General features: G+C 33.1%; 1 protein-coding gene across 1 annotated transcript in view; it reads left to right on the plus strand.

Moving 5' to 3' along the window:
• Positions 1 to 13,836, plus strand: part of SKIC3 (SKI3 subunit of superkiller complex) — a gene marked incomplete at both ends in the record, with an annotated part of 73,094 nt that overhangs the window by 20,058 nt on the left and 39,200 nt on the right. The window contains 15 exons of the mRNA XM_084233619.1: positions 436 to 522; positions 619 to 722; positions 1,185 to 1,311; positions 2,174 to 2,353; positions 2,679 to 2,803; positions 3,501 to 3,754; positions 4,997 to 5,099; positions 7,091 to 7,267; positions 7,358 to 7,502; positions 7,662 to 7,740; positions 7,824 to 7,885; positions 7,999 to 8,055; positions 9,346 to 9,414; positions 11,053 to 11,127; positions 11,742 to 11,883. Of these exons, the coding sequence (XP_084089745.1) occupies positions 436 to 522; positions 619 to 722; positions 1,185 to 1,311; positions 2,174 to 2,353; positions 2,679 to 2,803; positions 3,501 to 3,754; positions 4,997 to 5,099; positions 7,091 to 7,267; positions 7,358 to 7,502; positions 7,662 to 7,740; positions 7,824 to 7,885; positions 7,999 to 8,055; positions 9,346 to 9,414; positions 11,053 to 11,127; positions 11,742 to 11,883 (1,786 nt within the window). The remainder of the gene's footprint in view (positions 1 to 435; positions 523 to 618; positions 723 to 1,184; positions 1,312 to 2,173; positions 2,354 to 2,678; positions 2,804 to 3,500; positions 3,755 to 4,996; positions 5,100 to 7,090; positions 7,268 to 7,357; positions 7,503 to 7,661; positions 7,741 to 7,823; positions 7,886 to 7,998; positions 8,056 to 9,345; positions 9,415 to 11,052; positions 11,128 to 11,741; positions 11,884 to 13,836) is intronic.

Raw genomic sequence — 13,836 nt, forward strand, 5'->3', positions numbered from 1 at the left:
TGCAACCCAGTGCTCAACCGCTGCGCCATGGGGAGGCCCTTCATAGGTTATGTCTTAACCCCTTGCACCACCAGGGAGGCCCTGAATTTATATTTTAGATATAGATACTGACGTATCAGATAGAAAATTATAATACCTGGGATAATCTAAGCAAGAGTGTGGTGGAATGGATAGAGTCATACATGAAAAATGTTGACTTAGAGTTAATAATTTTGAAGCCGGAATTTTGACAAGTGCACTGTTCTCTAATTTTTTAAAAATCTATTTGAAATTTTCCCTAATAAAAAGGTTACAAAGAGTAGAAGTGTTAATGGCAGTAGAAATCAGGTCTTCTCTGTCTTCATGCTGTGCTCTCCTATGGTTGTCCTTTAATTAAAGCAAACATTGCTGCATTGTGTTGAAGATTTATAGCAATTCTTTACAATTATTTTCTAGGTTTCTGATGCAAATAATATCCCAGGACTTCTGGTTCTCAAAAGCTTGGCCTATCTGAACAAAGGCTCATTAGATGAAGCTTCAAAGGTTTGTTTTTTTCATTCAACCTTAACAAAAATTGAAAGTTATTTTTATTTGGATATGGAATTGACAGATATATATATATATATATATACTTTATAGATCATGGGAGACCTTCTCTCTTCTTACCCTGACCTAACTGAAGCTCATGCCCTGGAGGCTTTAATTCATTTTACCAGAAAGGACTATCCACAAGCAGAAAAATGGTAAGGATATATTTAGATTGCATATAGATCCAGTCATATCCTACTTTATATCTCAGAAATTCAAATTGTGTGGGCTTGTTAAAGAATCAGTTCTGTGTAAATGATCTTTATGAGCCTTATTCTTTTTAAGAAATGTATTTAGCACAGTAACTATAAAGAAATTCCATGATAAGTTGAAATCTGATTAGCTGATCATAATATTTAGTAAACATACATTGTGTTCAATGTATGCTCTGAACACTTAGCACATAACAGAACTGAAAGGCCATTGTGCTTTTTAAAGCACATCTTCTTTAAAAATAAATCATATTTTTTTCTCATTCTAATCTAAATCCTAAAATAATGACTTGTTTTTAATTTAGCCTCCTTGAATCATTCAAATGTTATTACAACTGAAAGTATCCTATACTTTATTTTTATGTATATTTTAATATTCCTTCTTACTTCCCTTTGTTGACTTAGTTTTCAGAGAGCCCTTGAAAAAGATGCTGAAAATGCTGAATATCATTACCAGCTCGGATTGACATATTGGGCCATGGGGGAAGAAACAAGAAAAGATAAAACAAAGGCTCTTACTCATTTTCTGAAGGTAAAACAAGTGCTGTAATTCAATACTTAACTGAAATGAATTCATTAAAGAATCATATAAGTTAGGTATTTAATCTTTACTGAATTGTTTTTTCATTTTAACTTTCATATTAAGGTTTTGTGAAAATGTTTATATATATATTTGTGTATATATATACATAGAGGTTTTCAAGGAGAAAATTAAACCATAAAAATGCCCGCAGCCTCTGCAGCGCCAGTTCGATCCCTGGCTGCTCCCTGGCCACCGATGGAGGGTCCCACGTGGCGCGCAGACCTCTCCTGCTGCCCACTGCTCCCCTCAGCAATGTACTTCGGTCTTTCTGCCTGCTCTGCTCCCCGCTCTGGCTCTGGTGAATTCTCTCACCCTCCCGCGCTTCTGACTGTACCCAGTGCTTGTATAAATAAATAAAAATAAATCTTTAAAAAAAAAAAATGCCCTTATTTAAGAAACATTACAAAACATAGACATAATTATCTTTGGAAAACTATATTGTTTTTAAGTAATTTTCTCTGTGGTTTTATGGGCATATGAGTCTTATATACTTTTGGATATTTAACTGCTTGTTTTTTAAATTTTTAATATCTGGAAATTTTACAGTCTTTTCTTGACTCATGAAAGCAGAGTAATGTAATTATGTCATTTCACATTTCTTATAATAAGGAAATAATATTTTTACACTTGTGTTTCCTATAATCATTGACAGCGAGCTGTTTTAAATCTTATATTAAGGGATGTTTTGGCATATTTTTGTGTGCTAAATAAAATTGTTACCTTTTTCCTTTAATCTGTGTATTTTGTGTTTTTAAAGTGACCCATCATAACAAACTTTAATATTCTGTTGTTATCAATTTTTATTTCAAAGGCTGCCAAACTGGATCCATACTTGGGGAAAGTTTTTTACTACTTAGGGCATTATTACAGAGATATAGTAGGAGATAAAAACAGAGCCCGTGGATGTTACAGGAAGGCTTTTGAATTAGATGATGCAGATGCAGAATCTGGAGCTGCAGCTGTTGACTTAAGCGTGGAGCTTGAAGAAATGGTATGCCTCATACCATTTTTTGTCTTTTGTTTTTATCCTGAGTATAGAAATAGAAATATTTTTATGTATCTGTACTTCAAAGTTACCTTGTTAAAAGTGTTTCTTTGTGGATTAAATAGAAATATATTTGGTACTACTTCCAAGTAAATTTTCTTTTTCATTGTCAGATATTAAATTGCTCATCACTTTTTATTGAAACTGTAATTCAGTGTATACCTGTATAATTTAATAACATCAGAAGTAGCAAATGAAAATACATACTTTACAAAGGTATTCTATATTTTCACAGTATTTGATATCTCTAATACGTCTTTTTTATTATTAGGAAACTGCCTTAGCTATCCTAACAACAGTAACTCAAAAGGCAAGTGCGGGAACAGCGAAATGGGCCTGGCTTAGGCGAGGACTATACTATTTGAAAGCTGGTCAACATTCTCAAGCAGTGGCTGAGTAAGGCATCTTTTTATATTGAAGCTCTGTTAGATAGCCTAACGGATTTTTTCAGCTCAACTGTTTTGGTAGAAGCGTTGGTGAGGGCTTATAGACTGTGATGATTCTTAATGAGATGCATACTTATTCCGGTAGAATAGGAAACTGGAGTTCTTCTATTGATAGTCAAAGAAAAGAAATTCTGGTAAGCATTTACTAAAATAGTATTTTGTTCTTGGGTGGTGCAAGGGACTAAGTCTCAGTACCATGAAGCTATCCACAGGCACTACAGCAAGAGTTCAATCCCCGGCCAGGGAGCTAATCTACTTGGCACAGCAGACCTCTCCTGTCTCACCTGCTGTTCCCCTCAGCAATGTATTTCAGTCAATCCGCCTGTTCTGCTCCCCACTCTGTCTCTGGTGAATCCTCTCATCCCCCCAACCTCTGGCCAACACACCAGTTCTTATATGCATAGATAAATAAATCTTTAAAAAATATAAAATAATATTTTGTTCTTGATCATTCTGAAATTGTAATAAAATTCCTTAGTATTAAAAAATTCAAGTCCTGAAAGGAACAAGTATACCTGCTTTCAATAGCATTTTTGTAAATTGAAGGACCCATGATGTATGCTTTAGTTGATTATTTTGTATTTCCCTTTTAGATATGATACTAGTTCTATTACTTTAGTTTTCTTATTGTTTTCTTGAAATTTTAGTTTACAGGCAGCATTAAGGGCAGACCCAAAGGACTTTAATTGTTGGGAGTCATTAGGAGAGGCATACTTAAGCAGAGGTGGCTATACAACAGCCTTGAAATCCTTCACAAAAGCCAGTGAGCTGAACCCAGAATCCACATACAGCGTGTTTAAGGTTGCAGCAATACAGCAAATCCTAGGCAAATATAAGGAGGCTGTAGCTCAATACCAGCTGATCATTAAAAAGGAAGAAGACTATGTACCTGCTTTGAAAGGTAATTTCTTTTCAATAGTTCCTTTGTCTTTTGTGATACTAAAGTGAAAATCCTTGATTAAATATCCTAACTGTATCCTGTAACTTAAAAGGACTTCTTTCGTCAATGGCAAATGTCTGATATGAACCTTTTATATTCTGGCTTGTTATATAGATTTGAATATAGAAAGGTCAAATCTTTTTTGATGAACAGTTAAATAGTAATCTGATAAAGATTTAACTTTTAAAAAAATGGCCTGAAGGTATTGGATCTGAAAGTGGATTTCTAAAACAAGTGTTTCCCTGCTTTTGTATTTTGATAGTTAATTCACTGTATCCTCAGATTATTTTGATACCTTTTAATTGCTTAGTAAATTATAGAAGCTTATGTTTTTTTTCAGTTTTTAAATTTCAGTGGCAACTTGCATTGTTTTGTCATTATCTAAATTGATTTCATTTCCTCCATAGGATACCTATTCCTTCTTTCTTTTAAAAATATGAAGTATATTCTTTTTAGATTATGTTTCCATCAATGAGAAAAATTAACATTGCTGTTCAGCTACTAAAACATTACTTATTCATTTTTAACATTTTGGGAATATAAAGTAAAACACCATCATTAATAGATGATCCAACTTTTTCTGTGATTATATCTAGCCATTAGAAATAAACTTGAGCCAATTATATATCTGTCTTCCATTTCCTTTTCATATTTAAAGAATCAATTGAGATTTAAATCAGAAATAGTGATATATTTTAGTGACATGTAACTTAGGCCTTAAAACTTTTTTAAAAACTTTCCTCAAGAGAAAGAGAACTTACATTTATTAAATTTTTTCTTGGCACCTTAGGAAAGTACAGTTTCATTTAATATTTATAATATAGTTTGCTGTACAGTTTTGAATATAAGAAGATCAAGTCTTATTTTGCAATAGTTAGTAAATAGTAATATGGTAGAGAATTGCAGTTAGGTAATATCTCTAATTTCAAAGTTGAGGTTTTAAGAGGTGAGTAATTTGCCCAAAAGTCAAGGATATTCTTAGATTCTATAGTTTTTAACCACTTAGTACAAATTTGCTCCAGTAGGACCTTGTTATTTGAATTACTTACATAATATATGCAAGACCCTGTTTAAAGAAAATTTTCATAAAATATGAAATTTTGTTTTCTGAAAGTAGCTTTAACACCAGTAATTTTATTTGAAATTTATTCTAATGTATTCTTTTACATGCTTTAACAACTATAAACTTAACTGATTTTTTAGGTCTGGGTGAATGCTATCTCATGATGGCAAAAGGAGCTCTAGTTGATTATCTTGATGGGAAAGCTGTAGACTACATAGAAAAAGCCCTGGAGTATTTTACTTGGTTAGTATTATTCTTATTATTCATTGTGTTTATTTGCTTAGTAGTATAATAAAGCCAAATTTAGAAAATCATTTATGTTTAATCTGTGAGATATAATAATCATTATTCAAAGTATCAAATATAAGGACTAACAGACTCACAAATGAATTCTATAACATACACGTACTAATTTCGCACTGGGGAACAGATAGACTCACTGGATGCACAAGGAAAATTGAAAAGGCAGAAAAACAGTCTGCTAGTGGAACAGCAGCTCTGAGACCATGTATTAGTGTTCTTTCTCAGGAGGTCTAGAAATGGAGTATCTCTCCTTGGAAGTGACTGGGAAATAGAGGTGCAGTGTACAGTATGCTTTACACTCAGTGGGAATGACTTCTTTAAGGCCTACCGGTAGGACTGAAGGTAAGAGAAAATGAGCAATCTGGTTGCTCCTGGAAAGAATCCGTGTGGGGGAAGAAAGTGATGTCCTGTAGCAAGAAAAAAAATCTTAAAAAATTGAGTAAATCTGTTATTTTATAGAACTATAAATTCATTAATTAGGTAGAAGTATTGCTTGTGGTAGATGACTTAAGATAGAGTCCAGAAGTTAGACATATATTTAAATTTTCTTGTTCTTGGACATCTTTCTTGTGCTTCCCTTTTTTCCTTTTTACTTACCTTTTTCTGTGTTTCCTATATTGATTTGGTTACTCTGAAATATGAAATGAAAATCTTAGTCTTTTTTCTTTCACTAATTTTTTTTTGCTGCTTTTCAAGTGTCCATAGTATGGCTCTTTATGAAGAAGGTATTGTGAAGAGAGGGCATATTTAGTTTGAACTAGTGTTTAATAGTAAATGTGGGTGATGATACTTGAGCTACCAATACTGTCTTTCTGGGCAAGGGAGATTTTGTTTAGTAAGCATGTAGCACTCACAACCAACTATAAGGAGGCATATAAAATTTCTGATTGTAATCCCCGAATTTATATTTACTTTTAGGCTTAAAAGTTCACAATTGTGTTAAGGGTGATAGAAGTTGCTCTACCATGTAGATAATAATTTTTTATTGAACTTAAAAGGAAATAGAGTTTAGACTGTTGAAATTGCCTCTATTTCTCTTTTCCCCTCTCTTTTCTTCTCCCATGCTGTTAATTTTAGAAATTAAGCTAAGATATTTAGGCACAGGAACTACAAATAGTGTTGTCCTTCTGATCCTTGCTGTGGACTTTCAGTAATGGCTTTGATAATTAATCATATTTCTTAGGAAGATTTAGGAAAATGATTTTTGGCTGGACTCCATGAGTAGAAAAGGCTATGAAAAATGTTCCATCTGCTTATCCATCTGCCAGTAACATAGCTGTTTGTGATTGCTGATTACTGAGACTTGGCTTAAACGAAATTGCTTTGTTTTATTTAAAATCTTGAGAAGGGAAAAATGAAGAGAAATCTATAGCTGGGATTTTCTCAGTCTATAAACAAGTACCCTTGATCACTATAATTAATATTGTTATTTATTTTTTGAGCTTCTCCATTCAGTCTTACTGCTTTAATAAATACAGGTTATCATATTTAGATTTCCGGTATTCTTCATCTCAGAGAGTAAAAATCCTTTGGACCACCAAAGTTATTTGATTATACACTTTGTTTTTTAATTTTGGAAAAATCTGAAATCAAAAACCTGAGTTTATAACAACTAAGAGTTACCAACTTTAGTACCTTGGGTACTGCTTAAACACACAGAATATAGTTTTAAAAAGTCAATATTAGATCAATTGTTCCTGTAAAAATTATTGATTTATGTGACTTGTGCTATTTCTAATAAAAATGATGAAGAGAGTAGCAAAAATGTGTTTGCGAAATTTCTAGCACTTACCTCAAAACCTTTTCTCCTCTTTCTCTTCCTTCTATTCTTATTAGGGAGATAGTGAGGTGTAATTAATTTAGAAGGAATTCAGTAAAGCTCCATACTTTTTGGAAATAATTTATAAGAATCACACTATTTCTTTTTTTAGGGCTCTGCAGCATCGAGCTGATGTGTCTTGCCTTTGGAAGTTAGTTGGGGATGCTTGTACCAGTCTGTCTGCTGTCTCACCATCTAAAGTGAATGTTAATGTTTTAGGAGTCCTTCTAGGTCAGAAAGAAGGAAAACAAGTATTGAAGAAAACTGAGCTCCTCCATCTTGGAGGAAGGTAATTACAGAGATTGCCAATTAATGACATTCAAAGTGAACTAGACATTTAACAAACTGTGATGTTATATACTCTTTTTTACTTCTATAGGTGTTATGGTCGTGCTTTAAAGCTGATGTCTACCTCTAATACGTGGTGTGATCTTGGAATTAATTATTATCGCCAGGCACAACATCTAGCAGAAACAGGCAGCAACACAAATGATCTTAAAGAGTTGTTGGAGAAATCTTTACATGTATGGTTCTGAGTAGCTTTTTATAAACTTAAAAAAAAACAAAGTACTTTTCTGAAAGATGTTTTTGATAAATACTGTTGTGTTTTCAAATAAAACAACATTTATTTTGTTATCATGCTGATATTCCAGGGCATAAAATTAATCTAATTTACTTTTCAGTGTCTGAAAAAAGCAGTGAGACTCGACAGTAATAACCGCTTATACTGGAACGCTCTTGGTGTGGTTTCATGTCACAGTGGTAAGAATTGAGTAACCTTTCACTATTTTTAGAAGATTGTTTCAGTAATGAAATTCAGTTTCATCAAATTCTGTATTTTTCAGGTATTAGAAATTATGCTCTTGCTCAACATTGTTTCATCAAATCAATCCAATCAGAACAAATTGTGAGTGTTCTATGTATCTATGAGAAAGAACTTCAGAATCTAGTGTTAACATTTTTTTGAGACTTCAGGTAGGCAAAGGACCTAATTTATATATATATATATTATTTTTTTAGAATGCTGTTGCATGGACCAACTTGGGAGTGTTATACCTTGCAAATGAAAAAATTGAGGTAAATGTCATATTAAAAGTGAAGAGCATTATGTAATTTCTTCATAATAGTTCAACTTCTTGTGGAAAAATATTTTGAACATTGTTATTCATCCAGTATGCTTTCTCATAGGCTAGATAACTAATGCCATTTCTACTTATTGTATTGCATAATGGCTATGTAAGATTTATTTTCCTTTTCACACTACTGAAATTCCTGCTTTTATAATTATACTGGTTTTTCATTTAGAGATTTAAACAATTCTACTCTGAGTTATTATTATTATTTTTATTCTGTATGCATAAAGAGCAGTCCCAGGAGAGTGATTTGGGGTGAAGTGGGTTAAAATAAAGGGACATGATTAATACTTTTTAGCAACTTAAACGTCACCATTGCTTGGGTGATTTAGATTTAATGTTAGCAGATACTAATTCCTTTAAATGCTACAATATAATGGTTATTCTTGAACAGCTATACAGTAGAGAATTGGAATTATAGTAACTGGGAATGTTTTTGTAGGTTATGCTTAGAAGTTATAAATCTATAGATAATATCACATCTCTATGGTTTTGTATTTCAACTAGTATGTTGACTCTTATCCCTTCAGTGGTGTTCTAAGGAGACATTAAGTTACTACAGAAACTGGCCTTAGAAGATTGTAAATAGAATAAAGGAAAAATTAATTGGGATCTTAATATATGTGAAATATTTTTTAATAATTTAAATGAAGCATGGCCTGAGTTAGTAAAATGTGAGTGCTGTTGCCCATGAGCTTACTTTTTTTATAAGAAAAACTTTCCTGCCATGCATAGGTTATTGAGAAAACAATAGAAAGCAGCATATAATAATAAGTTATTTTTTGAAGCAGAACAAAACCATGTAACATGTATGTTGACCACCCTTTGTCCCCCAGTATCAGGTACATGTCTCAGACTTCATTGGTCGGTAGTTAAGCTCAAGAAGAGGGGAATAGTTACAGCTTTACTTAATCATGTCTTTCAGACATTTAATTGACAAAAGAAGGAATGATTAGGCAAAAGTTCTAGAGACTTGATTTTCCTTTTTTCTTGGGGACCAGAACTCCTATGTCTGTGGAGAAACTTGTACTCGGGAATTTTGTAGGCCTGTGTAATTGAGAAACAGCTGTGAGCTGTACTGATTACACTGAAACAATCAAGTTTTAGGTTTATATGTATTTATAATGACAAGTCTGACTTATTTTCTTACTCTCTTTTATGCTTTTTAAACATAGCAATTTAATATTGAGTTTATAAAATAATGATGTAATATTTTCTTGCCCTTTTTTTCTAGCAAGCTCATGAAGCTTTCAAAATGGCTCAGTCCCTTGATCCATCTTACTTAATGTGCTGGATTGGACAAGTAGGTTATTAAACAAATCTATTGACATAAATAATCTAGTACTATAAATTGTTATAAATAACCTGTTAGCAAGTAACAATGATAATAGTGATAGCAGTAATATTTAAGGGCTCCCGTTATGATATTGTGTTAGGTTCTCTGTATACATTGTTTCATTTTATCTTTTATTAATCTTTTGAAATGGCAGTAGTTGTTAAACTCTTGTAGATGTGAAGTTTAGAGATTGTTCAGCTTGTAATGATTCTGTTTTGATTTGGGGGCCTTTGAACCTTAAGTTAGTCTGACTTGATTATGCTTATATAAGTTCACAACGTGTTGTTCCCATTTTTACTGGGAAAAGTGAACATTTATAATAAAGACCTTCATTTTGATTATTGTTTTTTCTCATTTTCTGTAAAATTTTCATATTTTATTTGTTTATGAGCTCTCTTTTCCCAAGCCCAAGTTTAGATTTTTGTATTAACAAAAAGGAATCAAGATACTTGTTTATTTCTCTGGATTAGTCACTTATTAATGGTTTTATCTTAATATATCACTGAATTTTAATTTTAATTTTAACATATCACTGCTGAATTTGAATTTTCGCACCCAAAAAAAAAAGGAAATCAGATTGAGTGACCTCCAATGGCTTGTCTAGTTGAGAAATTGTAATGACTGATTGTTTTGGTTCAAGAATAGGACTATCATTCATATAAGAAAATTGTTCATTGGTTTCTTTAGATCCTACGTCTTTATTATTGGCTCAACTTTGAGTTAGTTGGTGAAGCAAGCACAATTAAAAAGGGAAACTATTCCCATTAACTGGTAATATCTGGAAGCAGTAGCATTAATGTGCTAACCTCTGTGTCAATTAGTAGATTTGGGAGACCCCATAATTTTATATTTCTAACTGGTGGCAGGTGATGATGAGTCTGTTGGTCCAGGGGCTTCACTTTGAGTAGCCCTGGTCTAGGTCAGAAGATTTTAGATGCTTATCAGAATCACCTATTTCTATTTAATTTTCTGTTATTTTTCTTAAATATAAATTAATTTGGGGAGTGGTAGATTTAATTAAAATGGTGGAAATAGTAACTTAATTTTTGGATAGTATTTGTAATATATGATAACTAAAAGAAACCTAGTTTCTTATAAAAGATAAACAAAAGTAATTTTAACTTATTACATAATTTCTACAAAGTCAACTTGTAGATAGAATATTTAAAATCTGGAGGCAGTCTTAAAACATATACTGAGATCCTACTTGAGATTTATATAATAAAAAGGACCTCCTTGTTTGTAAACTACCCAGCTGAATCTGAGGTGATGCTGTGATTAAGAACTGTATGCCAAACAAATACTAGTAGTAATAGACCAAGGGTTAAAAGGAAGGGAAAAGGGAGTACAGCTGCATCAGTGATTTAAGGATTTTTATGTGTGTTATTCTACCACTGCCTAATTGCAGATGGACTTGTGAAAACATTTGTCAGCTCAAGGGCCAATTAACAAGTCATTTTGATCCTTCCAGCCATAGGAATATGGTACCCAAAATTGAAAAAGAAATTAACTTTGCTTTTAATGCAATTATTTATTGTTCTTCCAGTTCCATTTATTTTTTTTCCTTTTAAACATATTAAGAACCTCTTATTTTTTCTTTTATAGGCTCTTATTGCAGAAACAGTTGGAAGTTATGATACCATGGATCTCTTCAGGCACACTACAGAACTCAGTATGCATGTAAGAATTTGAGCATTCTTATTGAGGATTCATTAATGAGTAAATATTATCTTTGTTGAGAAACTGAATAGTGATATCAAGGGTTATTGACAGCAGTTGTCTCTATTTTTTATTTTTTCTTGGAACAGATAAAGTGTCTTTAATGAAAACTCATTTTCATTTATCTTTCAAGAGCTGAAAAAAATGACATTGGAATTTAATGAAGCATAGTAATCATGCAGAACAGTAACTGAGATTCTAGAAAAAAATAAACATGAAAGACTAAAATTGGTTGAGATTTATAGATTATTTATGAATGAATTTTAGAATTTTTTTATTTAGTAGTTATTAGTGCTACCTGTGGAAATGGTGTTGAGAACAAGAAAGCCATCTCATCAGGCAGAACTCTTTTCTGCAATTAATTTATCCTACTTGATTCTTCTACTTATTATTGGAACAAGTGATTTAAATATGTTCTTAGCTATTTGTATCATAGTGAACCTTCAATGAAAGGCACTTAAGGTTGACTTATGCCAAGATGTGATATTTACTATATTGAAGTGCATTGTTTCATTTCTTATTTTTACTGTTATATTTATCATCCTTTGTCCTTTGTTAACCTGGCTTTGTTAAAGACTGAGGGAGCAATAGGTTATGCCTATTGGGTCTGTACAACATTGCAAGATAAAAGCAACAGAGAGACAGAGCTGTTCCGGTACAACATCCTCCAGATGAATGCTATTCCAGCAGCACAAGTTGTTTTGAATAAATACATAGGTAAGGTAGCTGTTGTATAATGGCAAGATATTTGAATAACTTGAAATGATATAAAGCACTTTTTAAATTATTCCAAGTTAAATATTAATATTCCGTAAGACATTAGTTTGCCGATTTCCCCTTAGTGGCAAAGCAGTTTTGTTTCTAAATATTAGTGAGGACTTTTGAAAAATGATAAAAATTATTGTTACTTAATAATTTCCCTGTTGTGTTGGAAAGCATTTGGGGGCCTAACAGACTTGAGTTGTTGCTGTTCTATCTCTTACTTTCTCCTCAATCTTTTTTTTTTTTTAAAGATTTATTTATTTAAGCACTGAGTACAGTCAGAAGCATGGGAGGGTGAGAGAATTCACCAGAGCCAGAGCGGGGAGCAGAGCAGGCAGAAGGACCGAAGTACACTGCTGAGGGGAGCAGCGGGCGGCAGGAGAGGTCTGCGCTCCATGTGGGACCCTCCTCTGGTGGCCGGGGAGCAGCCAGGGATCGAACTGGTGCTGCAGAGGCTGTGGGCAGCTTCGCAACCCAGCGCTCAACCGCTGCGCCACTGGGGAGGCCCTCTCCTCAATCTTAAGCCAATTTTCTTTTACCCTTAATCTTACCTCTTAAGAAGGAGAGAGAGAAATACGTAAATTGTAGAGACGTGAGAATTAAATGCTTTAATTTGTTTTAAGTTCTGAACTCAGTGCTTTTAACCTCCCACTTTAACTTTTGAGTTTTCTTCAAAAATACTGAAAAAAAATACTTAAAAAGAACAGAAAAGTGAAGTTTTATTAAGCATCTATTATAATTTCCTTTCTTCTTCAATAGAACTACCATTGGATTTTAATCTCTGCTCTGCCACTTAGTAGACATGACAAAACCTTGGACATGTTACCAAATTGAATTTAATTTTCCTGTCTGTTATGCAAGAGTGAAAGTATTTGTTGGTTAGGATTTAAGTGAGATTGTTATGGGGCAACCCCAATATAAAACGGGTTGCCTGGCTGTGGGTCCTTACCTGTGTGCTTAAAAGGGACTTATTAATACTCCACTACAGGCACACACAAAAAGGTTAATAAAAGATTTATTACAAGGGAAAGGGAATTAAGGAAATGTACAACTCAGGGAGTAAATAGGGAAATAAAGTCTTTAATGCGTCCTACCCAATCCACCGACCTGGAAACCCAAAGGCACTCTCAGAGCCAGCCGGATGCTGTGAGCTGGTAGAGAGCCAAAATGGGGGATTCCCCTCCAAAGCCCACGTGTCTGGCTTTATACCAAACATGGCTGCTTAACCCCACCCTCAGGTCCCAGCAACCTTCCCTTTGGTGGTGATGGGATTTGGAGTTCCCAGTGTCTTTTGGCTTTGGTCTGGAGTGGGAGGGTGTAGTCCACAAAGTCTGTATGGAATTAGCTTTAGGACATCCTTTTCTCCCTAACAAGATGATTGCTACAAAATATTTTGCCAAGTACCTGGATACTCAGGAAATACTAGTTTTACTAGCATTTTATTTATCCCCTGACAAAATTCTAATGAAGAAATAATGTGATTAGGAAGCAATTATTTGTTGAATAATATGAAGACTCAGATAAATTCTGATAAAATCAGAAGAGAAAATATCTTTTCATAAATATTGAGAAAATTTTAATACTCTTTGTGAATTCAGCCTGAGACACTTAAGTAGAAGGCTGTCAGTTTACAAACATCAGCACTTCGGGGCATTAATATATTATGCAATATGCCAAAACAAATGCTCTAATGAATACCAAGAGTTTGAGGAAGTGTATGATCAGAAATTTTGTTGACAGATTTCCTTACAAAGTGGAAAACATAAAGTATTTGTATAAGTTTCTGCCAAATTCAGATACCTAGAACATTCATCAAATCATACCTTGACAATTAATGCATAGCTAGGTTTTTAACTCTATAGTGGAGACATATCGTATACTCATTTAACAAACTCATCTGTGCTGTTT

This window comes from Talpa europaea, assembly GCF_964194135.1.
Source record: "Talpa europaea genome assembly, chromosome: 5".
NCBI lineage: Eukaryota > Metazoa > Chordata > Mammalia > Eulipotyphla > Talpidae > Talpa > Talpa europaea.